The sequence below is a fragment of the Beta vulgaris genome, chromosome 3, assembly GCF_026745355.1.
Source record: "Beta vulgaris subsp. vulgaris cultivar EL10 chromosome 3, EL10.2, whole genome shotgun sequence".
In the NCBI taxonomy this organism is placed as follows: domain Eukaryota; kingdom Viridiplantae; phylum Streptophyta; class Magnoliopsida; order Caryophyllales; family Amaranthaceae; genus Beta; species Beta vulgaris.
This window is the reverse complement of record NC_079204.1, coordinates 48,024,227-48,050,912: the sequence shown is the minus strand read 5'-3', so window position 1 is coordinate 48,050,912 and position 26,686 is coordinate 48,024,227. Positions and strand designations below refer to the sequence as shown.

Below are 26,686 nucleotides of genomic sequence, written 5' to 3'. Positions count from 1 at the left end.
AATTGAAAATTTTCCTATCAACTATTTTGCATATTCACAAATAAAGAAAGTATACATATACCTATAAAGTTCTAACAAGAAGGTATCTTTAAACCAATTCCTTCAATGGCTCAACATCAAAACAAATATGGAGGGAAAACCAAAAATAAAAAAAGTGAAAAAGGTAGAAAAGAAGATATCTACAACATCTCATGCAAAAAAGTGTCTAGCTAGCAACATTATTATTATTTCTTTTAAAAAAATAAACTAATTTACCCCACCTTCTAGTGGCTTATTGGTAAACGAGACCCTTTATAAATCTCATTTTGAACAAGACTCAATAACACCACTCTCCCCCTCTCTCTATAATATTTCCACCTTCTCTCTAATATTTTTTTTCTCCAAAAAAAATAAAAATGGTTAGTCTCTCCCACCCTAAAAGTCCTCTTTCATCTCTTCATATTTTCTCAAGTATGAACAAATCATCATCACCATCATCATCTTCTACTTCTTCCTCAACTTCAACCACTTCTTCATCATCTCTAACAACAATGAAAGTAAAAACCCTAATTCACAACCTCATTTTCTCCCACATTTGTCGCGTTATTCGAGCATTATCCAAGGCAAAATCAATCTTCCTAGACATTTTCCGGGAAAATCAACTCATGTACTTAACACAAACCAAGAAAAAGAATAAGTATAGGAAAAAAATACTCTTTGGCTCTTTTAGGTTGCACTACAATTGGTGTTCTTCTTCAGCTCATGTTTTGCCTATTCCTTCACCCACCATTTTAGAGACTAGTAGTATTTTCTATGATTCTACTTGGAACTCAGTTTACTCGACCGACGACGTAAATCATCGTAAGGAAGATGATCAAGTTTGTAATAATGGGATTATTGGTAAGGAAGATGATGAAGAAAGTCATCTTTCAAGTTATCTTCAATGGCTTGAAGAAAAAGGTGGCAAAAATAATAATGAAGGAGATCATCATGAGAAGAATATTATTGAGAATGAGATTGATAAGCTTGCAGATATGTTCATAGCTAATTGTCATGAGAAATTCAGGTTGGAGAAGATTGAATCTTATAGAAGATATCAAGAGCTTATTGCTAGAAGTTTGTGAGAAATAGTTTTACTCTCTTCAATAATAAAGAAAATCAAAGAAAAAGAGAGATGGAGGGCATAAATAATTTACTTGATTATTTAGCTACTTATAATTAGCTTACTTCTTCTTAGATAGCTTTTTTTTTTTTTTTTTTTTTTTTTTTTTGTTTTGTTTTGGGGTTGTGCTAGATGATGACAACAATGGGCAAGAAAATCAGGTGTTATTGTGGATGTGATTCTTATTATAATATAGTATATGTTCAGCTTAAAATACTGGTTCTCTCTTTTTATGTTATTTTTTCTTGTTCTCTGTTGTATAATGGAGTACTTATTTTGTATGAAGATTCAAGAGCATATATAGGTATATGGAGAAGTGTACATGAAGGGATTATTGTGGTATTACGAAATTTTTGGGGTAATTCTTGTTTTTATTATATCTATATTCATTTGTTTATATTTCTTAATTAACTAGCTAATTGCAATTAAGAAGTAAGCACATGATTAAAGAGTGATTTTTTCTTTTCTTTCTGCACTCCACCTCTTCCTTAGATCATCAAAGAAAGGGAAGAAAAATAGAGGGAAAGTGCATGAATGATGATAGTTACAATATTTGGGTTAAATTTTCAAGTATTTAAGTTGGTGGAAATAAGCTACTTACAGAAAGAAAAACTAGTTGAAACTAATTTAAATTAAAGAGAATTACAGAAAAAAAAAATCAATTCAAATATTGGCAATAAAATTGATCATATATCTTTGATAAATTAGCAATCAAAATTTACAAATTTATATTATCTTAATCTGACATAAGGACGTTAAGATATATCGGGTAGAATTTCACACCCTTTCACATACTCATTCTCTTACTAGCATATTCTCCATATGAATATGTGATATATGTATTGAAAGATTAATGTACAATTATTATAGTCGGATATATAATAACAAAAAGACTTATATAGACCTATTCCACTCTAATAATAGTGTAGTGTCGACGATGCATGAATGCTATTGATCCATTCCAACATAGTAACATCCTTTTTTTTATATATACAAAACCATTTCTCAATATATAGTTACTCTTTTTTAAATGTGCTATATTTATTATAATAATCTTTATAGTTATTTTTTAACCAATAATTACTATTCTTTTATATCTACTATTTTATAGCATAGTGATCATTTTTCATATATTTATCATTTTACACCTATAGTTACATGTTCTAGCATTAAATTTACTACGGTTCATATTCATTTAAGTCTTTTTTATACAATGAACTTAGCTGAAGAGATGGAGGGAGTAGTTATGAGTATTGACTTATAAGCTAGGTCTTCTAATAGATATTACAAGTAGATGACATGATTTATGTGCAGTATAAATCACCTAGGATGCCAGGTTGTCCACGCCAAGTTGTTGTCCAGTTTGTTTTTGAAGAATATGTAATGTAGGAAGACTATTGTCATGTTCTAAAACAACAAGTGTCCCCATTTAGTCACAAACTGACAAAAGCAATGAAATTTACCCACCTCCATGTCTCTTTATTATTATTATTATTAGGTGATTAAATAAAGACTCAAGGTTCCGTAGCTTTATAGCAAATCAACTTCTATTGATCATGTCATCATTAAAGGATGTTAAAATGATGTTCATATCTTTCTTTTGTGAAAACTTGATTAAAATTTTGTTTAAAGGCTCATTATTGCCGTAATCACTAATTTTTAATACTTAATGTTAAGATAAGTGCAAATTCGTCAAAAGTGGAGACTTTTTGTGATCCAAAAATCTCCCCCCAAGAATGATGGTGGGGTTATAGATCCGACCTAATGTATGATATTGGGACCCAAAAGTTGTATACTTTAAAGTAGTTTTCTCCCTACTAATCTTCTCCTTCACTGATTTTTTTAAAACTTCTTACAAAGATTTTTAGTCTGAATCTTCCACTAAGCCTCTACTATATCCTTTCAATGTGGAATTCTAGTGCCGAAAAGGTACTACAATAGGCCGTTTTGTACGGCGCTACTTGATCATTTTCGACAAAGTATTTCATTCCCCTCACGATATAATACTTGTTTTTTATTTTTATGAAAAATAAGTTAAATAGAACATAAAATAATAAACTAAATATATGACTAATTCAACCCTTAAGTTTAGTAAACAAAAAAAAAAAACTAATATCACGGAGAAAATAATATGGTGACATCATATTTTTAGGCCAAGCAATCAACAAAAATATGGAATTAACAAAAGAAACAAGAACAACAATAATTTGAAATACTCAATAAGAATACAAGCACTATATTATGAGACAGAAAAAACATGCCCGTCCCTCAGCCTGGGCAGGAGGGGCGTCGGCCTGCCCAGGGCCCAGGGAGAAAAGGCCCATGTCGGTGATCTACAGTCTGTGTACTTATGGATAAAAAGAACGAACTTGCATGCAATAACTTTGTAATATGTTGTGTTGGCTCCTTGGTTTACTAATTGCCATAATTTATTGCATTTCTCTCAATCCGCGGTTCGAATCCCACCTACAATATTTTTTATTTTTCCAGCTTCTATATTATTTTCTTTTTGGGTTTTATTTTGTTTTCAATGAATCTGAAATAGTTTCGGTTTCTTTTTTTTGGGGGGGGGGGGGTTTCAATGATTTTAAAGTAGTTATTTAATCTTTAGTAAGTGGGTTTTTTCCTTTTCATATAGAGTAATTATGTCCGTTTTACTACTTTATACCCCCGAACTTTATATAATTTTTCACTTTTTATGTTTATATTGTTCATTTACCCCACTTCAACTATCAAGTTACTAATATATATAAAAAAATATTAGTGTGAAATATTATTATATTTATCTCAATGTATATTAACTTCAAAATATTATGATATTACATACATTATATGAATCCATAAAGTAATATAGTTGAAGATATTAGATGTAAATTAAGTAGTGCATTGGTAGAAGTGAATTTCACAATGGAACCGTTAAAAAAGGGAGGAGTTTTGTGGTTGCCTTTTCTTTTCTCACAATTTCGTAATCTAAAACCCAAACTCCAACCGACAACTCGATGATGAAGATGACGTGATAAATTTAAAAAGCAATACTGACTTAATTTAGGAAGACATGGCATAAAAAAAATTCCATCAATCGAGTGTCTTATAAAAACACAAAAAGCTAAAATGTGGTTTCATGGAGCTAAAAAAGTCATATTCAGCATAACTTTAACCACAAATTAATATCTTTAATTACATTAATACATATCAAGAATAGTAATTGAGATCGGGGAGGGCCTATATTTTTTAGTTTGCCTCAGGGCTTTCAAAATGTCGGGAATGGGCCTGGGAGTAAGTAAACCTATACATGGTCCATCTTCCAAAGTGGTGTTATATTTCAAATTAAAGCACAAATAAAAATATAAAAGTTACAAATAAGGATAGTGATAATTCCTTGGCATCATTTGATTTCATATTCGGTTGCAGTTTATATAATTTAGAGTATTTAGAATTGCATTAGCGCCTATGTTTTAATTCTTTTAAGGATAGTGCTACTTTAATTTTTGGTTTTGGTATTGATGCAATTGTAGGTCTTATGGATGCCTAGTGGCCTACACGAGAATTTTCGAGTGTGCGTGCTGAATTTGGGAGAGTCAGTATTGTGAAGCTTAAAGTTATGGCAGGCTTGCATTACTATGCTACAAAATGGAACATGCGCAGAAGTTGTACTGTATGAATTGGTATCGTGGTGTACTGGTGTATGTGGGAACTGGGATAGATTAGTACAAACCTTGCTTTACATTTTTTTTTTATGCATAAGAGAGGAACAACCTCAAGAAAAGAAGCTAGAACAAAAGGAAAAACACAACAGAAAGAAAAAGACAAGCAAAGGAAAAACGAAAACTAGGGGGGGATGAAGTGTGGAATAGCCACACCTACAACATCCTCAAATAAAATGCAACCTAAGTTTAATGGGGGACTTGAATCAACTCTATCTTGTTGTTCTGGGAAACTCCGTGATTAGCTAACCAATCTGCTGCTCTGTTGCCTTCTCGATAACAATGCATGATTTCTACTTGCCAGCTCGAATCAGTCAATATCTGACGACATCTGTGGATGATACGTGTGCACATACCACCATAAGCTTCATGGTTTTTTAAAGCTAGTACAGCAGCAAGATTATCCATCTGGACTTGAAGCTTGTTTATCCCCATGCATTTAGCCAAATCTAACCCATACTCCACAGCTTTTACTTCCGCCATAAAGGCGTGGCATGAACCCAGATTCATAGAATAGGCAAAATGAAACTTTCCTGAATTATCTCGAATCACTCCCCCTCCCCCAGCAGGTCCGGGGGCTCCCTTTATCGCTCCTTCAGAATTTAGCACCATCCAATCCACCGGTGGTGCCTTCCATCTGATAAAACTTTCAGTCCAAACTGAATCACGAGGCTCCTGTTCCGTAACATTATTTCCTAAAGTCCTCCATGCTTCTTTGAATCTTGACATTTGAAAAGAATTAACATCTATAGGCATTTCACTAGTGTTATTGAAGGCCACACAGTTACACCACCTCCAAATCCACCATACAGCAATGGAAAAAAAATATGGGCCAAGTCTCAGGTGAGAGATCAATATGCCTTTGATATTTAATGTTTCTAACGAGCCACTGCTGTAAATTACCATTTCTAAAGCCACTAGAATTGGCAGGTCCCCTACTTGTTTCCAAATCTCCCTGGCAGCCTTGCAATCGCGCAGGACGTGTAATACAGTTTCATCTTCTTGTTCACATAATCCACATATGTGATCGTTCGTTAACTTTCTTAGAGCTCTATTTGCATTGCACATAAGCCTATTATGCATTGTAAGCCAAAGAAAGACTCTTATACGCTGCTGCACCCTAAGCTTCCAAATGAGATTCCAACACCCATCATTTGCTTCCAAATCATCTCTTCTAATTATGTTCAAGGCAGATTTAATTGAGAACTTACCTCTCGAGGTACCACCCCAATAAATGAGGTCTCCTCTATGCGAATCCCCCTTTAATTCATGTGCATCAACTTCTTTTATGACAGAAGGGGTTAAAAAGTTCGCAAAAACATCCTATTTCCAACCCGTATTAATATCCCACATCTCCGCAACAGTAGCTCCACTTAAATTTTCTGGAATCTCTTGGGTTGCAAGGTCACACAAAGGTTGGTTTGTTGCCCATTTGTGGTCCCAAAACAGAGTGTTTCTACCATTATTAACCGCAACTCTAGCCCCATTCCATAAGGTATTTACGTTGTCTGTAATCCAACGCCATACATTGGACATGTTGGCTTTGGGCTCAAACATCTCCAAATCACAGCGGCCCTTACAATACTTGCTTCCAAGGACCCTTGACCATAGGGCATTTGGTTCAGTTAGCACCCTCCAACCTAATTTTGTTAAGAAGGTTGAGTTAGCTTGTCGAGAAGGACGTATGCCCAGACCTCCTTGATCTGTAGGTTTCTGTAAACATTCCCAAGCGAGTAAGTGAATACGCTTGTGATCTTCATCACCTCCCCAAATGAACCGTCGAGTTTTCCTATCCAAGTTGTCACAAATCGTTCTTGGAATTTTCGCTGTCTGCATAGCATAGGAAGCTATTGAATTCAAAGTTGATTTCGCCAGAGTGATTCTCCCTGCCAATGAGAGGTATTTTTTTTTCCACCCCGATAATCTTCTGTCAAATTTTTCACAAAGATAACCAAAAGTGTCTTTTGTGACCCTACTTGTGATAGTAGGCATTCCTAAATACATTCCCAAATCCTCAGTAGGAGTTATGCCCAGAGCTGCACTTATTTCATTTCGGTCATTAAGGCTAGTGTTGTTCGAAAAGTAGATCACAGTCTTTGCAAAGCTGATCTTTGACCCTGATGCAACACAAAAACGTTGGAGGCAGTTTTTTATAATATAAGCTTGATCTACCGAAGCTTCCCCAAAAAAAATCACCCATGTGTGTCTCCACAAGAGCAATGACATTCGGTTTGTGAATCCGGACCAATTCTTTTAAAGCAGCCATAAAGGCTCTACTACTCGCTCCTTGTACGTTCCAGACCATACAAGAGATTGGTAGAGAGTTTGGAGCAAGATTAGGAATTCTATCTTCCATTAAAATAGGAATTGAAGGTAAAGAGCTAACATACGCAGCTTGTAAAAGACGATAAAGTCTGCTAATTTCATTCGGAAGTAATAGGGTCACTATTAATTCCGGTGGCTCTGGAAACGGCTCCATCCAAGTCTCCATTTGGACTTCTAGGATGTGGGTCAGGGGGTCTGCTATGCCCAAGTACGGCACTTCCATCGGTTGGCCTACACATAGGATCTTCTCCAACGGAATTTTGAGAACTATTACTTCCGGTGGTGGGGGAAATTAAACATGTGTATTCTCTGTCTGAAACTCGCTTATTATAGGTATTTTGGGTGAAACTTCTTGGGATGGCTGTTGGGTCTGGTTCTTGATTGCTTGAAAGATAACAGGGGAATTTTCTTTTCCTTGATTCAGAGTGTTCCAGTTATTGTTTTTTCGTTCCTCTAATTGCTTTGTGTTTGAAATAGGTTGGAGAGGCGTGCTCTGGAGATTTTTTTATGGGCTTTTGGATCTTGAGGCTTGCCTTTTGGTTTAGTAGGATTTGTAGCCTTTCTTGAGTTATCTTTAGCGCCAATCTTAAAAGATTGATTTCCGTGAATAATCTGTTGTGATCCTTGAGAGGTGGCTCCTAAGTCAACGACACTAAGATTTCCAGCAGAAATTTCTTGAGTCTCCTTATTTGTTTCCTTAAATAAGTCCCTTGTGAAGATATCCTCCAAATTAATTAACTTCATTCTGCACCAGACTATCCTCATTTTCTACCAAATTTAGTGCCACAAATCTCGAGCCTTCTCCTGAATTCTCTCTAACCAAATCTTTTGGATTCGAATTTTTGACAATGTTTGTTGGGCTTTGTTTGGGTGGGGCATTTAATTCCTTATTTGGAATCTGATGGTGTTTCTCAGAGCGTGGAGGCCTTCGTCTACCTGGTTTTTTTAACCAGCATCCATGAACCGAAATCTGTCTCAAGTTCCAGTTTAGATGTCTTGACTTTATCTGGTAAATGGATGGTATTAAGCTGATCATTTATTTAATCAACAACCATTGGAGCATTATCTTGATTTCTAGCACAATGATTCATAGCACAATGATCTTCAGTATGACCTAGCTTCCTACGCTACACTTATAACAAATTAATTTGATACCTTCATATTGGATGCGCCATATTTTCCCCTTAAGCCGGAATTTTGACAATAAGGGTTTGACAAGATCAATCTCAATACTAAGTCTTGTAAACTGCCCCCGTTCAGCGTAAGCTGTCGATTTATCTACTCTAATCACTTTACCAATTTTAGAGCCAATTTTCTTCAAAAATTCTTTATCAAAATATTCAACAGATAAATTAGGGATACATACCCAAGTAGTAAGAACATTGATAGAAGCTTCTTCAGGGATGAAATTTCGAGTCCATTTGCGAATTGTTAGATAAGTATCATCAATTAGCCATGGACCTTGAGTGAGGACATAGTTGCGGTCTTCTGGGTTATTAAACCGAGCAATGAAATATTTGCACCCAATGTCAGTCAATGAGAGCTCACCTTTTAGTTGCCATTTTTTCTTAAGTCGTTTCATCAACCCCATGTAGCCAAGTCTACCATCAAACATCCGAATGCTAAAAGTATTTCTCCAAGGTCTTCTCATTGATTGTTTTTCCTCTTTTGTGAGAAGAATTATTGGACATCTCTCATTTTCCTCAAAATTAGTCGGGCACTCATCATCATCTGAGACTTCCTCATCTTCAAATTCCGGCTGTAGAACATTATCCAATTGAGTAGAAATATGGGTATCTTTGATCAGATATCTGAAAGAAATACCTGATTTCTGGTAAGGAGGAGGAAAAAGTCCTCGCGTTTGGGCTTCTTGAGCAGGGCCTTTGAGCACCGATTGGGGCTGAGGATGATGAGGTTCAATCTCCATGGCTTGATCCTCCTGATGGTTCTCACGATTGAAGATTAAATGGGTAATCTTCCTCTTTGGTTTCTTGTTTGAGCGAATTAACTGATCTTCCAATTCAGGGTTTGGGGCAGGGGTTTGGGAGCTTTTTTCCATTTCTCTCTCTACGCCTTTTCAAGCGTTCGCTCAGGGCTCAATGGTCCGTGTGAGAGAGGAAACGGAAACCTTGTCAAATGCGGGTCGTGGCATCGAGGATGCTTGCTAACACTTTTAAACCTTGCTTATACATGCAAGTGTATGATTTTTACATAAAAAAAAAGTATTGTATGATTTTAATTAGCTATATATAGTTTCTCCTATAATTTGTCGGCACGTAGGTTCCAACATTTGGCACGCCTTGCCTCTATCTTCCCTCAATTCTGCGCTTAGGAAATCCCGGGCAGAGGAAAGGGTGTATTGTATTCCCTCTGTTTCATTTTAATCTATCAATTTATATTTTTTATGCATGTCAATGCAAAATTTTGAGGACACATATCTTTAGTTTTGTATTTGTAAAAATTATAAACAGCAATATATTAATAAAATACATGTTATGATGAATCTAACAAGATCACACATGACTATATTTTCATCCGCGTATAAATCACAAATGATGGTCAAAACGAAATTTGTGAATAGTGTAATAAAATATCAAAGTGTAACTATAAAAATAAAACGGATGGAGTAGGTCATAAGTGATAACGCTTTCTGCTGCGTATGTTAAGAGGGGAGTCGAAATCGTTTTTATCAAGTACTAACTATAACATCTCGCGGCTCTAAATAGACTCTATACGTAAATTAGATCTTATACTAACGATAATAAATGCACAATGCCGATGTGTATCATATTACTTGACGAGAGTATAAACAACTTAAGGTAAAAGCTAAGAATATACAATTTAAAAGAAAAGAATATATCTCAATTTCATCTATAAAAGAATACACTAGTAGTGATCTATCAGTAATTAATCGGACTCGGTACCTCGATGCCAAATCTAAAGAAGTAGAGATATATAAAACTAAAAAAGAAGTACATGAATAATAACATGATGAGGGAGAACTTGTTAAGAGTTAGCAAAATAGGATAAGTGAGAATGAAGAGTCTTGCCTTTCAAGTAAACACACGTTTGATATGATGAAACCAGCTCTTCTCATTTTACATCATCCTTCAAATTCTATAAATTGACCCTTTCTTCGCCAGCTGTTTGCGAGGTTAATTTATATTTTCAAGTTTTATCTGAACCAACCACCCCGACCCCTTAAAAGTTCTAAAAGAAAAAAAAATGAAATAAAAATCTATGAATGAAATTTACTATATAATTATATTAATCCAAAATTGTCATCTCCCTCTAAAATTCTTATAGTAGAGATGACAATGATTGAGTCACCTCGGAATTGAAGTGGCTCATGCACCGTTTAATGATTAGGGGAAAAAGTTATTTGGAGAAAAGTCAAAATCCAACCAATTTAAATGAAATTGGTATTTCAGATTGACTCAAATTATGTTAAGATTAGATACATATTGATTTTTTTCAACAAAAAAAAAAAAAAAAAGGATTCTTGATTGGTTTGTTTTGAGTGTGATTGGATCCAAAAGTCAAAATAACTGAATAGCCAATAAGTCGTATATTGCATATTTGTATTTATATATTTGAGATTGGGCATAAATGTTTTCGATACATTTTATGGATTTGTATGAACTATTAGTTGTTACTGAATTTCTACGAGATTGCATAAATCATTTCTATTATCAAACACTTCATTTTGATGTTCGTGCCCAAATGATTTCATCAAATGACAGAGTTTAAAATTTTTGACATTTTGGATTGGATCTAATCTAGTGTATGAAAATCTGCATTGGATTGATTTGGACTTAAACTTTGATTTGTTTGGATTTGGATTGAAAAAATAAAATCCAAATTCTGTTTGGATTTGATTGGACTAAGTTTAAGTCCAAACCACACAACAAACCTTCTTACCTACTAATTAATGATAGATCGCCATAGATGTCGTTTACCTATTAAATTAAGGCTCAATTTGATCCAACTTATTGTGAGCACCCGTCAAATCCTAACACAATCTTCTAACAATGTATTATGACAAGTAGGGTCAAATGCACAAAGAGATGATCATAATCTAGTTTATAGGGCATTAAAAAGCTGACAAGATTACAAATATGGGAATAAAAGTTAAAACTAATAATTAAGAGTTGAAATGAAAAAATTTAGGCAACAATTCACCGTGTTTATGATCCAAAATCTATCAGAAAGACCATCAATAATATATAAGTATGATTCATCGTCTAATCCGGCAACATTGTAAATACTAACCATACCTTTTTTTTTTCTTCCAAAACCTTACTCATTCACAACTTTTTTCAATGTGGTAAATGAACGTGTATCACAGTATACTATAACTTGATATTATATTGAGAAATTGGATGATATAAGCCTATTTCTTTGATATATTTGAATTATGAACATATTTTTAAATAATTATGAGATGAATTACCCCAACTAACACAAACGACCACTATGAGCCTTTAAATAAATAAAATGATAAATTATCCTAATTGACACATAGGACAATTATAAAAGGCAAAAAAGTAAAAAAGATGAGATTGTCCCCTTTTATTGGTAGGTTTATGTTAATGTGTATTCTTTGAAATTATGATTGCAATTGGAAGTTTAGTTAGAAAGAAACTTTGTAAGTTCTTACTACTTTTTAATTGTTTGAAATTGCTTTAGTTAATTAGTTTAATTTTTAATCAAAAATATCTCTTTTTAAGCATATTTTTTTCAGAAATAATTTATGTATACATTACATCTTATTATGAGTTAGACAATCTTAAGTTTCCTTATTAGTTATTACACATAAATATAGATCAATAAGGAATTGAATATTTTATAATTAACATTTATTTGATAAGTGAAGGATAGAAAAGTAATCTTATCGGAGAACACCGTAGCTTACCCCTTGACTTATGCAATAGAGATAAATATTTATAAATCCGTGTATAAGATTGTCTGACATTTAATTACCTGTCAGACGAAAGCCAATAAGCTCATTTGTACTCAAGCCCATCAGTATCCACTAGCATGCTCATCATCACCTCCACAGTCCACATAACGCATGTCCATTGTCCCCTACTTCTCTCATTGTTATGATTTTGGTGTAAAAGTCACGAGGTTTGGGATAATAGTTAGAATTATCTGATAGTTATTGTTTTAGGGATAAAAGTTACGATTTTTAGATTGATAGATAAGGTTTTCTGACGTTAGAATGTATGACTTTAACCATCTAACAACAAGCTTACCGTTAGATGCTCTGACGAGAGACTTACTCGTAATCATTAATGAAATATTGTTTTGTCTTAAATCGAGTTAAGTATAATAAAATTAGGAAAATGATATATGTAGCCCTTAGGGCTATGTATAAGGTGCTTATAATGGAAATAAAATATTAAATCAAGCATTTATTACCTCAGTTGATGTGAAAATGTGTCTTGAATTCTTAAATTGTTTCCATTTAAAGAAATGTATTTAATGCTTATATGTAGCCCTAAGGGCTACATATAACATTACCCATAAAATTATCATGCAAGTGATTTTTCAAGCTAATAATGGAGAAAGACATAAATGATAAAATATAAAGGTAATAAATGTGGAGAGATAATATAATTTTAATAGATGGAGTAGGTCCATGTGAAAAAATGGGTAATTGAAACTAATACAAAATTGTTAGAACTCAAAGGAACACTCAAGAAGGGGGGGGGGGTTGAATTGAGTGGTGAAATCTAATCGATTTTCGCAAAAATCCTTTTGTGGCTCAGTGCCTGGCACTGTGCCAAACACTTGTAAATCGCTGATTTGAGTTTTTGCGAATAATAAACCAAAAGATATTAGATTTGACACGTAAACACAGGATATAACGTGATTCAATCTCACCTCTAAGATCTACGTCCACAAGAAACAAAACTCTTTATTTCTTTGAATCCTAAAATATCAAACTCTTGATACAATAAGATTCCCCTCACTACTAACCCTAGTAATGAATCCCAACACTTAACTCTAAGTGTTGACACTCTCTATAATAATGTTAAAGTTACAAAGAAAGAACGATTCTCAATGATGTGCTTCTTAGTCAAGCAAATAGAGGACAATTACAATTGTGAAATAGTAACTTAATTCTAACTCGCTCAGTGCTATGCTCAGTGCCGGAGGAAATAGTTTTCAGCTTTTAATAGACTCGATTTTTCTTTCTGAAAACGTGAGATCTAAAAGTGAATTATGAATCCCTTTTATAGAACATGGATTGGACGAATATCCTTTCAAAGGATATCTTTCAATTCCTTAATTCAAGGGATTTAATTCTCTTTTAGAAAATCAATCTTTATCTTTATTCTTAAAAATATATGTTTTCCATAACAGATTTTTCTTTTCAGCTCAAAAAGTATTTTCCAAAATAAAATCTGATTTTATAAAACTTGTTTTTAGGAAATTTCAGTTTTATAAACTCTTTTATAAAAAAATTAAAAACACGTTTTGGAAAATCTTGTTTTAGAAAAAATCTTTTCAACCACGTTTTAAGGAAACGTGATTTTTGTAAAATCTTTTTTCTTAAAACTCTTTCATTTTATCAAACACATTTTCATGGAAAATAATTTTTGTAAAATCTTTTTTCTAAAACTTACGTTTTTATCAAAACACAATTTTTATTAAAATCTTTTTCCAAAATTCGTTTTTATCAAAATCTTTTTCACACACGGTTTTAAAATTCTTTTTTTTTAAAAACACGTTTTCCTAAATTCTTTTTATTTCTTATTTCGAAAACTTATTTCCTTTTTATATAGATATATAATTTTAATACAATTATTTATTTTCTTAACTCAAAGAAAATAATAATTATTACTAACTTTATATTTCTATATTTAGCACATAGCATATCACCAAGTTAGAGCATATTACATTTTAATCCAAAGTAACTATTCTAAGGAACATATAAACTTGACTTCAATCTTGATTCTTCTTTTCTTCAAAGTCTTCATTTATTAATTCCTTTCTTCATGCATCTGTTGCAACTGTTTACTGTTACATACTTTCATACTAAAATATATTATATTAATTTTCATCATCAAAACATAATATGTGCATAAAACATAACATGTACATGCACAACAATTTCCCCCTTTTTGATGATGACAAACCATAAATATAATATTGTTAGATAATCACTTGTTCCCCCCTCAAAGTATGCATCATTAATCACATTAGGGAAAGTAACATAATATCTTTCACATACGTTTTCACAAGTAATTAACTTGGTAACCAAGATAACTTCATTCAATAGTCTAAGTATTATACCCATCTTCCCCCTTTTGACATTATCAAAAAGGAGAGCATCAACATGTTTAGCAAGTCAAAGTGAGATATAGTCTGTAAAATAATTCAAGTAGCTCAAGCAATAAATACTAAGGATGATGGTGCTATGTCATAATTCAACTCACAATCTGAAGTCATTAAGCAAAAATATAATCCAACTCACAATCCGAATTTATGAAGCAAGAAATAATCATGAAGGATCATGGTTAGTAGCTAAGAATGTAGGATGAAGATAGGTAATGCAAGCTTAAAGATTTGAAATGACAATTGGATCAACAAGTGCTTAAACCCTTTTTCATATTTTCAACTTTCACAAATAAACATCCTAAGACTTTCTTCACTGTGGCACTGTGTGTGCCACTGTGCCACTGAACAATCTATTTCCTTTCAAATATAACTAATCTTCGGATATACGGGAATCCAAAATAATGATTTTCAAACCTTTGATAATATTTTTTTCATCTAGAAATTGAACTCTAAGATTTATCTAACACAAGTGTCTTACTCTTCTTTTCTTTTCTTCTCTCTCTCTCTTTTTTTTTTTTTTTTTTTTTTTTTTTTTTTTTTTAAAGAGAGTCAGACCATACAATATTACTAGAGTCAATCAATAAGATATCAAAGGTGAAATAAGTTAATTCGAACCTCATTTTCTTCTAGATACATCTCATGGCCCTGTGCCCCGCACAGTATGAAACAGTACTTTCATTCTTTCAAGCATTAGTGTTTCTTCCAACCTTTTCATTTCCCCTTAACTAATGCGTCTTCTTCTTTCACCATCTTATCAATATGTCTATGCTCCATATACCATGAATCAAGATTAAAAGCACTTGTAGAACTTTGGATGAATGTGTGAAGAAAAGAAGGATAATAATAGGGAAATGAAGATAAGGTGAGATATATGAAAGGAAAAAATGATGAGGCACAAATGTCAAATTCATGAATAGAAAATCAGAATATTGGGCTAAATATCAAGCTCGCTATAGGAGAAAGAATTAACATTTCATAGCTCAAAAATTCGGCAACTTAGGATCATATAGCTTATTAGTTCGGCAACTTAGGATCATGACATTAGGACAGCATCATTAGACCATTGCGAGTCCTTTTATATCAAGTGGACCTTTACTCACAAAGCTTCACCAAGACATGCATCAATAACACTCTAATTAACATATTTAAAGGAGGACAATAGGCATAATACTCAACTAATTTCCAGAAATTAATCCCAAAGCCACGAGTTATCTTGTAAAAGGTTCATGCATGACATTCAACATAATTACCTTGATCACATAATTACTTTTCAAACCACTTACCACCATCACATTCTCTATGGAGTGTGTTAAAGATTTGCCGACATTTCAAATACCAATTTATCCCTTTTTATTTGTGTCAAATATAACACACCCTCCATGGTAGGCTACTAGTTAGAGGAATTGAGATTTATCACTAGTCATATGTCTTGAACAACCTTTGTCAAGATACTATAGGCTGCTTCCTCTCACATTTGCCTGCAAAAGAATCACTTGTTAGTTTTAGGAACCCAGATTTGTTTGGGTCCCTTTTTCTTACGCTGAGCATCAAGTATGTCTTTCCTAACCCAGATTTGAGTAACACGTTTGATATTCTTTGCAATTCGATTTTTCTTTTTGTTGCAGTCGTCAATTAGATGACCATTATTTCCACAAAAATTGCAAATTAGATATTCAGGAAGGCCCACGTATTTTCTCTTTCGAAAGTCTCTTTCAAAGGTTCTGGCACTGAGCCTGGCACTGGGTTGCTGGTCAGTATATCCTAATCCAGTTTTGTTCATGTTATTTGTGGTGCAAGTTAAGTAATTTAGAGCATTCATTCCATTAGTCCATTTTTCGTGCATCTTTCGAGCAATAGAAAGTTGTGATTCCAAATATTCAACTGAGGTATTTAAATCACTACTTCTTTTTCGGGAAATCTCTAAGTCTCTTTTAACTTTATCCAGCTCTTCTCTTATCTTTGCATCACTAGGCAGCATTAGTGGAACAATTCTAGATTGTTGTCTTGAGTTCTTAAGTTCATTCAACTCGTGATTTAATGTTTCAATTTGTTCCTCAAGACTTGATTTTTCAGCTTCGAACTCAGTGACTGGCACTGAGCTATTTACGAGATTATCAACTAGAGTCTTTTTGTGTTTTAGTGTGTTTATCTCTATGTCTTTCTCATCAATCCTTTTCATCAGAGTTTTATTTTCTTTCAATAAGTCCTTATATTCCGTTTCTAATCCAATTCTTAGCCTGGTCAAGTTTTTTATTTCCTTTTTCATGATATCAAAATTATCATTCATGTTTTGACAATCATCAATTACGTTTCCAAGCAAAGTGTCAAGTTGACTTTTTGAAAGAAGATGAATTGAAGGTTTTAAGGAAGTTAGACTTACCTCACTGTCTTCTACCTCTTCAAGAGGGTTCGAACTTTTAGCCATCAAGCATAGATGTGAGTCGTCAGGGCACAGTGCCGTCTTCAGAGTTGTCTGTACACCATTCAGACAAAATTTCGCCTCGTGGCACTGTGCCTGGCACTGATCCTCGTCAGAATCCGAGTCTCCCCAGACTGCCGCAATCATAGCTTTCTTGTACTCTTTCTTCGACTGCTCTCGTTTTTTCCTTAGGCTTTTCTTCATTCCACAGAGGGCATTCTTTAATCATGTGATCAAACTCACCACACTTGTAACAACCAGAGTTAGTAGCACTTTTCTTAGGGTTAGAAGTAGTGCCTTTACCTTTGAAGTTTCCACTTCTCCTGAAGTTGTTGCTCCTGTTCTTTTTTAAGAAATTTTGAAACTTTGTAGTTAGAGACGCTACTTCTTCATCACTTTCACTATCATCCGTTTCTACTTCAGTTTTTAAGTCCAACCCTTTATTCTTTGGTTCATTTGATTTAAGATCTAAAACAAGGTCATGGGTCATTAAAGAACCAATTAGTTGTTCTAGTGAGAGTTTTGTTAGATCTTTATCCTCTTGAATAGCAGTGATTTTGGGAAGCCATTTATTAGTCAAACTTCTTAACACTTTTCTAACTAAATCTTCAGAAGAATAGATTTTTCCTAAGGATCTTAGTTCATTAGTTATTAGTGTGAATCTGGTAAACATATCTTTAATAGATTCGTCCTTATTCATTGTGAACAATTCATATTCATGGACTAGTAAATCTATCCTAGACTGTTTTACCTCATTTGTACCTTCATGGGCCAATTCCAGTGTGTCCCAAATTTCCTTAGCAGTAGTACACGCCGAGATTCTTGAATATTCATCAGGTCCAATTCCAGATTGGAGAATACTCATAGCTTTGTAATTCTTTTCGGCCTTTCCATAGTCAACAGAATTGTACTGATCTTCCTCCTTGTCGATCAGGTTTCCTTCATCATCTTTGTTTTGAATAGGGAGAGGTCCAGTCTTTATGATTCTCCAGCATTTAAAATCAGAACCTTGAATGTAGATCCTCATCCTAGTCTTCCACCATCCACAATCTTTCCAGTTGAAAACTGGACACTTGGAATACCTGTCACGATAGTCATCTTGCGTGTTCATGATTTCTATTCTCTAGATGTGAGTCTTACGAGAATAGCCTGCTCTGATACCACTTGTTAGAACCCAAGGGAACACTCAAGAAGGGGGGGGGGGGTTGAATTGAGTGGCCTGGTGAAATCTAATCGATTTTCGCAAAAATCCTTTTGTGGCTCAGTGCCTGGCACTGTGCCAAACACTCGTAAATCGCTGATTTGAGTTTTTGCGAATAATAAACCAAAAGATATTAGATTTGACACGTAAACACAGGATATAACGTGGTTCAATCTCACCTCTGAGATCTACGTCCACAAGAAACAAAACTCTTTATTTCTTTGAATCCTAAAATATCAAACTCTTGATACAATATGATTCCCCTCACTACTAACCCTAGTAATGACTCCCAACACTTAACTCTAAGTGTTGACACTCTCTATAATGTTAAAGTTACAAAGAAAGAACGATCCTCAATGATGTGCTTCTTAGTCAAGCAAATAGAGGACAATTACAATTGTGAAATAGTAACTTAATTCTAACTCGCTCAGTGCTATGCTCAGTGCCGGAGGAAATAATTTTCAGCTTTTAATAGACTCGATTTTTCTTTCTGAAAACGTGAGATCTAAAAGTGAATTATGAATCCCTTTTATAGAACATGGATTGGACGAATATCCTTTCAAAGGATATCTTTCAATTCTGTTATTTCCCTAGGAACACTACAAGAGGGGGGGGGGTTAATTGTAGGTGTAGAAATAAACGTAACTTTTTGCGGAAATTAAAACTTAAACGAATAAACAAGCTAGAGGAACAAGAGGGATTTTTACGAGGAAAAACTTCTTGGGCCCAACAAGAAGAAACAACCTCGACCACTAGGGATTTTAAACTCAACTCTTTCACTAATTAGGCCAAACAACTTTGTTACAACCTAATTCTAACTCGAGCCACACCTTGAGTTCCTAAACTCAAGTTCCTGAGCCACTGTTCCCTTAACAGCAGTTCCTCTCAACTTCTCTCGAAGTTTCCTCACTCATACAAGCTTCACTCAAAGCCTTTCTCTTACAGAACTTCACTCAAAGTTCCCTTACCCCAAAAACCAAAATACAATTTGATCGAAATAAGCTTAGTGGAATTAGAGTAAGAAAGCAAAGAACAAATGGCTATTATGAGAGAATGAAGGCACTAACACTTAATTAGTTAAACTCACTTAATTACTTAGTCAGACACACTTTGGAACTTATCTTGACTTCAATATTTATAGTAATACTCATAAAGAACGTGGGATTAAAACTTGATTACATGTTAAGTCCATTAACCCATGATGTTCCTTCCCCTAAGGAACACGTTTCACATCATGTCCCATGATCCCATGATCTAAAAATGAACGTGGATATATTTTAGCCATTACTCCTAAGTAATAGGAGTTCCTTGAGCTTTATCCAAAAATCAGTTTTATAAAAACAGTTTTTATCTTTAAAACTGAGTTTTTAATCTTTAAGAAAATAATATCTTTTAAACAAATTCTTTCCTAAAAACCGGATATTTATTTTCTTCCTTTTTTCGAAAAACAAAATCTTTTACTCAAACGGATTTTCTTTTTAAACTGTTTTTATCATTTGAAATTAGATAAAACTAATTTCCTATAATTTAGGCATGACTTACTCAATTGCACTATTAACCGTTATACTTTTGCACGCCTAAGTCTAGTTCCTTTTATTAACTAAGTTCCTTTAACATATTCGTTTAGTGCCACTTAGTTTGTTCCTAACAAAGGAACAAACTCTCATTCTCAAATAAAGCTGCCACTGTTCCTTACCATTCTTACTTTGTTCCTTTACATTGGAACTAGAAATAAAACGCCTACTTCTTGATCCAATGCTTGCTCCAGTATTAACTTATAGAAACTTCTTTACTTAGCCTTTGTTATCCTCTCTTGACTTCTTCCTTGACTTCGTATTCTCCCAGTTCCTTTCATTGATACCTTAAACACCATACACTTAGATAACTCATTTGTAACACCCCCAAAATCCACACGCGCCTACCACTGCTGCGTCGCGTCGACCTCGGGGGCGTTACCGCCGCGATGGAACGCAAGGCATAATAAGGGTTAACGATAACTTAAAACATTGTCTTGAAAACTAAAATGCAGCAGAATTAAAATATAAATACAACTCGGGAATCATCAATGACCCCTTTCATTCCAACCACAAACCATTTATATAAGTCTTAGAAAAACCAATAATACTTATTTCAAAATGCTTTAAATGTAAATACCAAAGCCTAGTCCCCGTATGCTCGATATTATGCAGCAACACCAGCACACCTAGTCTGCTCCCCATTGTAGCATCAATGGTTCATCGCAGTTCATCAAACACATAATAACACACAATCAGCTATGCTGAGTACGTAATGAACCATTGAATACATATAAGCATAAATGATGCACACATGAACAATCTTAAGCATTGTGCTACATTATTTTACATCCTTTAACCTTTATATCTTTAATCTTTAATTGGCATCGAACAGGCACCGTCATCTTACTAGAATCATACGGGCTACTAAATCCTTAACAGACACTAGGTCTGTTAGATGAAATGCAAATACGGTTTTGTTCCGTCTCACACCCATCACCTTAGTATGCATACCCCAAGATCGAACGGAACCTTCCGCCTACTTGAGTGTCAAAAATATAAGGACACTACTGTCGTCACAGTAGGCCTGCATAGGAGCGTAGGACAAGTCCCACACTCCCCCCATTGTTCATCACTTGTAGGGAGTCCAACTACAAGATATTGCCATAATTCATTTTAATATTAACCATTCATTTCATAACCACATATAGTCATTTACCTGTTCTCTTAGTTACAATGCTCAAATCGTATCTCTTGTAACACTCTTGTTACACTATGGATACATAAAATCATTTACCTGTCCTCTTAGTTACAATGCTCAAATCATATCTCTTGTAACAACCTTGTTACACAATGGATAGATTAAAAAAATGCTCTTGTTCATACTAAGATAGAATTACGCATTCCAATGCAACATATCGATTTCCATTACAAATGTATAACCATACCATCTCAATCAATCAAACGTTCCCTATCATGCTTCTAGGTTCCAATAACATAGATTGCAACCTAATCATGATACTAATAGTTGGGATTAAACTGGTACGCGTACGTACCTGTAACGGAGAATTTTCGCTGTCTTAATCGAACGTTCCGCTTATGAAATTGGGACCTAAACCGTTAAATAAAAGCTTTAGTGCTACGTCGTTGGTAATATTAACAACTACTACGTAACTAAGACTATACGGTTTAATAATTCGACGTAAACGATAACTAAACCCCTTGTTTGTGAATTTTCGTTACTTTTCTATTATAAAGAGTTTAACGTCTTTTAGGAGTCAAAGCTAGTGAACATACTAATATTAGTTAGTGTCATTAGTCCACTATCTTTACCAAACCAATTTAAATTATAAGTCCAACCATGTTTTATGTCCAAAAGTCTTAGATCCGATCCAGTATTATGTCCAAAAGTTATATCCGCAATTATAGTCAGAATAATAAAATGAACTCATTAACTTGAATTATTAATTAATTAATTATAATTTAACATAATTATGAAAACATAAATTATAATTAAACTTAATATAATATATTCAATATATAAAAATGTTTTATACCGTTAAGCTCGACGGAAATCAAATTCCGGCGACCGATTTCCGGCAACGGCGCAACAACCAAACTCGAACACGAACGCACAGTAGCACCCTCGCGCACCCTCGTCGCGCGCTCAGCACTCGGACCACCACACCACTTCGCTCGCACACGCGAGTCTCGCACCAGCACCGCACTCCTCGCGCAACCTCGATCGTGCGCTCGCTCGTCTCCCCACGCACAGCAATCGAACTCCCGACGCAATCCCTTCGCACAGCCACACAAAACCGCTCGCTCGACCTCGCGCCCTCAGACTCGCGCACTCGCTGGCACCCGAGCTTCGCGCAATGACCCTCTCGAGCCTCGCCGAAGGTTTGCCCAGCACCCTCACAACTCTCGACGAGCCTCTTGGTAAAGGAGAGATTGAGAGCGAAAGAGGTCAGCAAGAGAGAGAGGAGATCCGCGAGAGAGTAGAAGGGTTTGAGGGAGAAGAAGGAATGACGGCTGAGAGAAGAAAGGGAACTTAGGGTTTCTAAAATTTCTCCTCTTACTTTCCCTTTTTATACCCTTCTAAAAGTGGTAACCCTAGATCAGGTGAACTCGGTTTAACCTTTATAAATCCGAAATTAACACAACTGACTCATATTATTAATATTATTATATTCTTATTATTCTGTAAATAATATTAAAATACCTTTTTATTATTTTCTTGGTATTTCTTAATTATTACGAATTAATTCCAAAAATACGGAGTATTACATCATTAGTTCACTACTTAGTTTGTATCTTTGTTTCTTTGTCATCATCAAAACTAGGGTTCAACAATTTCCCCCTTTTTGATGATGACAACAAAGGTACAAACTAAAGAAAATACTAAATAATATAAGTGAATGATAATGACAAAGTCATAAAGAAGAAAATGAAAAATAAAACACAATTTTTTGAGTAACAGAATTTTGATTTGATTTTTCATTTACCTTAACCTATTTTTGATTTTTAATTTACCTTATCCATTTTTTAATTTTAATTTTTTCATTTTTCAATTTTTTTCAAGTTATGTATAGTTTGTTCCTTAAATCATTTTCCCCCTTTGTCATCCTCAAAAAGAACAGACGCTGCATGTATTGATGAATTGAGTTAACACCTTAAGACCAATATACAAGCACCATTGGTGGTTAAGTTAGAATATCAAAGAGTAAACTGGCTCAAACATCAATCACATAATACTAGCCATTCCAAGGAAGAAATTATGCAAATCATCTAGAAACACAGACATTATAGAAAAAGTCATTGATTATATAGCACTTGTTCCATAGCAAAACAAAGAAAGAAAAGAAAAAGGATTAAACAAAAGTTGTGTTCCTTAAAAAAAAAGAAACAGATACAACAAAAAAAACTAAGACTGGGAAGGGGAATGGTGTTCCTCTACAACTTCTTCTTCCACCACATCCTCTAATTTCTTCATCACCACCCCATGGTTGAAACCAACTTGTTCCTTCAACTCCTCCAAGGCACGGGCCATAGAGTCCATCTTCTTTTGTTGCGCAACAACTGTAGCACTCAAGCTCTTCATAAGACTCACCATTTTATCAGTTTTAGCATCCAAAGTCCAATGAAGATTGTAACACCCCCAAATTACTCACTTTTAAATAAATAATTTAATAAATAATATTTGAGTAATTTAGGAGTATTACCGCCACGTGACTAACACGCTTTCGGCAACCAACTACTAACTAACCAAAATAACTTGCAGCGGAAGACTTTAACCAAAAATAATAATACTTCTTTATTAATAAAAGTAAATATTGTCTCAATACTCAAAATAAATGAAACACTCTAATCTAGGTGAAGATCCCCTTCCTAGTATGCTCCCATGCACATCCAAAATTCACCTGCAAATCTGCTTACCAAAAAGGTAAACAGGGCAAAGCCAAATAGGAAAAAGAAAATACGCGTCAGTATAAAACTGAGTACGAAATGTACTAGATAAGTAACACATTTGTTAGTTCGTAACAATTTTTCATTTCGAAAACTCCATCACCAATAATTCAAGAATAACTCTTTAAGAATAAACTATTTTCAAACACTTAATAATAATTCAAGAACAACATTTTAAGAACAATAACTTTTGCCAGACACTTGAATAATAATTCAAGAACAACCTTTTAAGAACAAACTCTTTCCAAACACTTGAATAGTAATTAAAGAATAATCTTTTTAAGAATAAACTCTTTCCAAACAACTTGGATTAAAAATAATCCTGAAAACAATTCCTCTTCTTATCTCCCCTTCTATTTTGCTAAGTGTGCACACCCCCAAGCTAGTCATCCCATCACGGAGCTATATCAAGGGGTAACTATAATTGCCAACAAGTGGACTTTGAATCTCTTGATATTAATCAAGCGGAAATAATAATAATATGACTTGTAAGTCATGAGTAAACCTCCTTCCTCATAAACAACTTTTTGAACATTCAAAGTTCATAAAAACCAATCAACCTTTCCTTGTAAAAATAATTTAATTTTCCGAAAAGGATAACAAAACTTCTATATAAAAATGATTGATAAAATCATTCCTTCTTTTCACTTCCAAGAGTAAATAATAAAATATTGTAACCATTTCAAACCAAATTTCTAAACCAATCCAACCATTATAAAATCAATAAACAACTTTATCATATAAACCACATTTTAAAAGATCTAGCTACATAACGTACCTTGATCTTGCACAAACTAATACTAGTATCTTCACTTATTCTTATACTTGAGCTTTCTCATAGCCAACCAACAAGCAATCTACCACATGAACTTAATCTTGAATTTAACATGAATGATCTATCATGAGCATAATATTTTTGAGTAAGAAATATGAAAATATTTTTCTTAAACAAAAGAAAATTGAAACTTGAATAAGAAATATAAAACTAGAATACATAGGAAGAGAAAGAAGAACTTTGAAGTAAGAAATTATAGATTCTTCAAAGTTTTTGTGTGGAAAAGATGGCTAAAGGTGTGGGGTATTTATAGGAGTAGAATAGATAGTACTTAATTTCAAAAATTAAATAGTTTGTAACCTTCACCATAAATTAGGGATTAAACCAAGATTTGTAACATCCATCATAAATTTGGAAGTTATAGGAAAACAAAACTCCCTCCATTACCATAAATCCCGTAGGAATATATGGCCCCTAAAAAAAATTTTTTTTTTTTTTTTTTTGGTTTTCGGAAATTTTTTGACTAGGATTTAATATCAAAAGCTTAACAAATCCAATTTTGGTGCCATATTCCCGCCAAAATAATTAAAAATCATTGAAATACTAAAATACCCTTTGCTTAAAATATTTATTTTAGAAAATAAATATAAAATAAATATTTTATTATTTAAATAAATATTAAAAATATGGGGTATTACAGTCTACCCCCTTAAAAGAAGTTTCGACCTCGAAACTTAAGACAAAAAGTCATAAACACTTTCCAAAAACGGATTAAAATTCAAAATTGTAGTTTCTGACTCAAATGCTCATGTCTAAAATGCATATACTGACTCAAAAATATGCTAAAATGCATAACTATAGTAGAGCGCGAAACTCTATCGCATCTACCCCCCTTAAAAGGAGTTACGACCCCGTAACTCGACAACTAACCTCGAAAAACAACGCCGGATATTTCTTTGCATATCCCATTAATTCCCATGTTGCTTCCTCAATATGATGGTTTAACCATAATACTTTGACTAATCTTACATCCTAAGTCTGAGTACTTCTAACTTTACATCAAGAATTCTTACAGGTTTTTCCTCGTAAATCAAACTATCATCTAAGTCGATGGTCTTAGGTTGCAGCACAAGAGACACATCGGAATATACTTCCTTAACTGAGATATATGGAAAATATCATGGACTCGACTTAAATCATTTGGCAAATCCAACTTATATGCCACTTTTTCGAACTTCTTTAACACCTCATATGGCCCGATATACTTTGGACTTAACTTTCGCTTCTTCCCAAATCGCATCACCCCTTTCATTGGAGATATTTTCAACAATGCTTCTCCCCAACCTGAAACTCTTCATCCCTTCGCTTCAAATCAGCATAACTCTTAAAACCTTGATCTTTTCTTGAATACTTTCACCTCTTTCGCCGTCTCTTTGAGGAATTCGGGTCCAAGCACCACAGTTTCACTAATATCATTCCAGCAGACTAGACGTCTACACTTCCGACCATATAAAGCCTCAAACGAAGACATACCAATACTTGCATGATGACTGTTTGTTATAGGAAATTCTATCAAATCCAAGAAATCTCCACGAACCCTGATACTCCATAACACAAGATCGCAACATATCGTCTAAAGTCTGAATAGTTCGTTCTATTTGCCCATCTGTAGCCGAATGAAAAGTTGTACTCATTAACAAATTAATACCCAAAGCCTTCTGCAAACTCTGCCAAAAGTTGGACAAGAACCGTGAATCACGATCGAAAACAATGTCCTTAGGCACACAATGATATTTCACCACCCACTTCACATATGCTTTAGCCAATTGATCCATCGACCAAGTATTCTTCATAGGTATGAAAGTTGCAGATTTAGTTAAACGATCTACCACTACCAAATTGTATCATTTCGCCTTAGTTCTTGGTAATGCAGACAAAAATCCATTGATATAGAAACATTTTCAACACAGATATCCAGAGACTGAACCTTCCCTTGCGCCTCTTGTGCTCAAACTTGACCTTTTGGCATTGAGACACTTAGCCACGAACTCTGCTACTTTCGCTTCATGTTTGGCCACCAAAACATTTGCTTCATGTCCTTATACAACTTATCACCACCTGGGTGTACTGAATAAGGTGAGCTATGAGCTTCTTCCATTAATTTCCGCTTCAACTCATCTCTATTATTTGGTATAACCACCTTCCTTTGAACCGAATACTTCCATCATCGGCTATCTGAAATCCGATACCTGACCATCCCGGATATTCTCACAAATCTTTTCTAACTT

At 34.1% G+C, this 26,686-nt stretch overlaps 1 protein-coding gene and 1 long non-coding RNA gene across 2 annotated transcripts; one reads left to right on the top strand and one right to left on the bottom strand.

The window, feature by feature from the left end:
* The first annotated feature begins 320 nt into the window (after positions 1-320).
* Positions 321-1,538, top strand: LOC104889208 (hypothetical protein). Its single transcript, XM_010674374.3, has one exon. It carries the CDS (start codon positions 396-398, stop codon positions 1,101-1,103), a length of 708 nt encoding a protein of 235 aa, XP_010672676.1. The 5' UTR covers positions 321-395; the 3' UTR covers positions 1,104-1,538.
* Positions 1,539-23,446: 21,908 nt separating this feature from the next.
* LOC130590742 (uncharacterized) lies at positions 23,447-24,482 on the bottom strand. Its single transcript, XR_008968590.1, has 2 exons — positions 24,402-24,482; positions 23,447-23,585 (listed from the first exon to the last, which is right to left on the bottom strand). It is a non-coding gene; the product is annotated as an uncharacterized LOC130590742 (long non-coding RNA).
* Between the last annotated feature and the right edge of the window lie 2,204 nt (positions 24,483-26,686).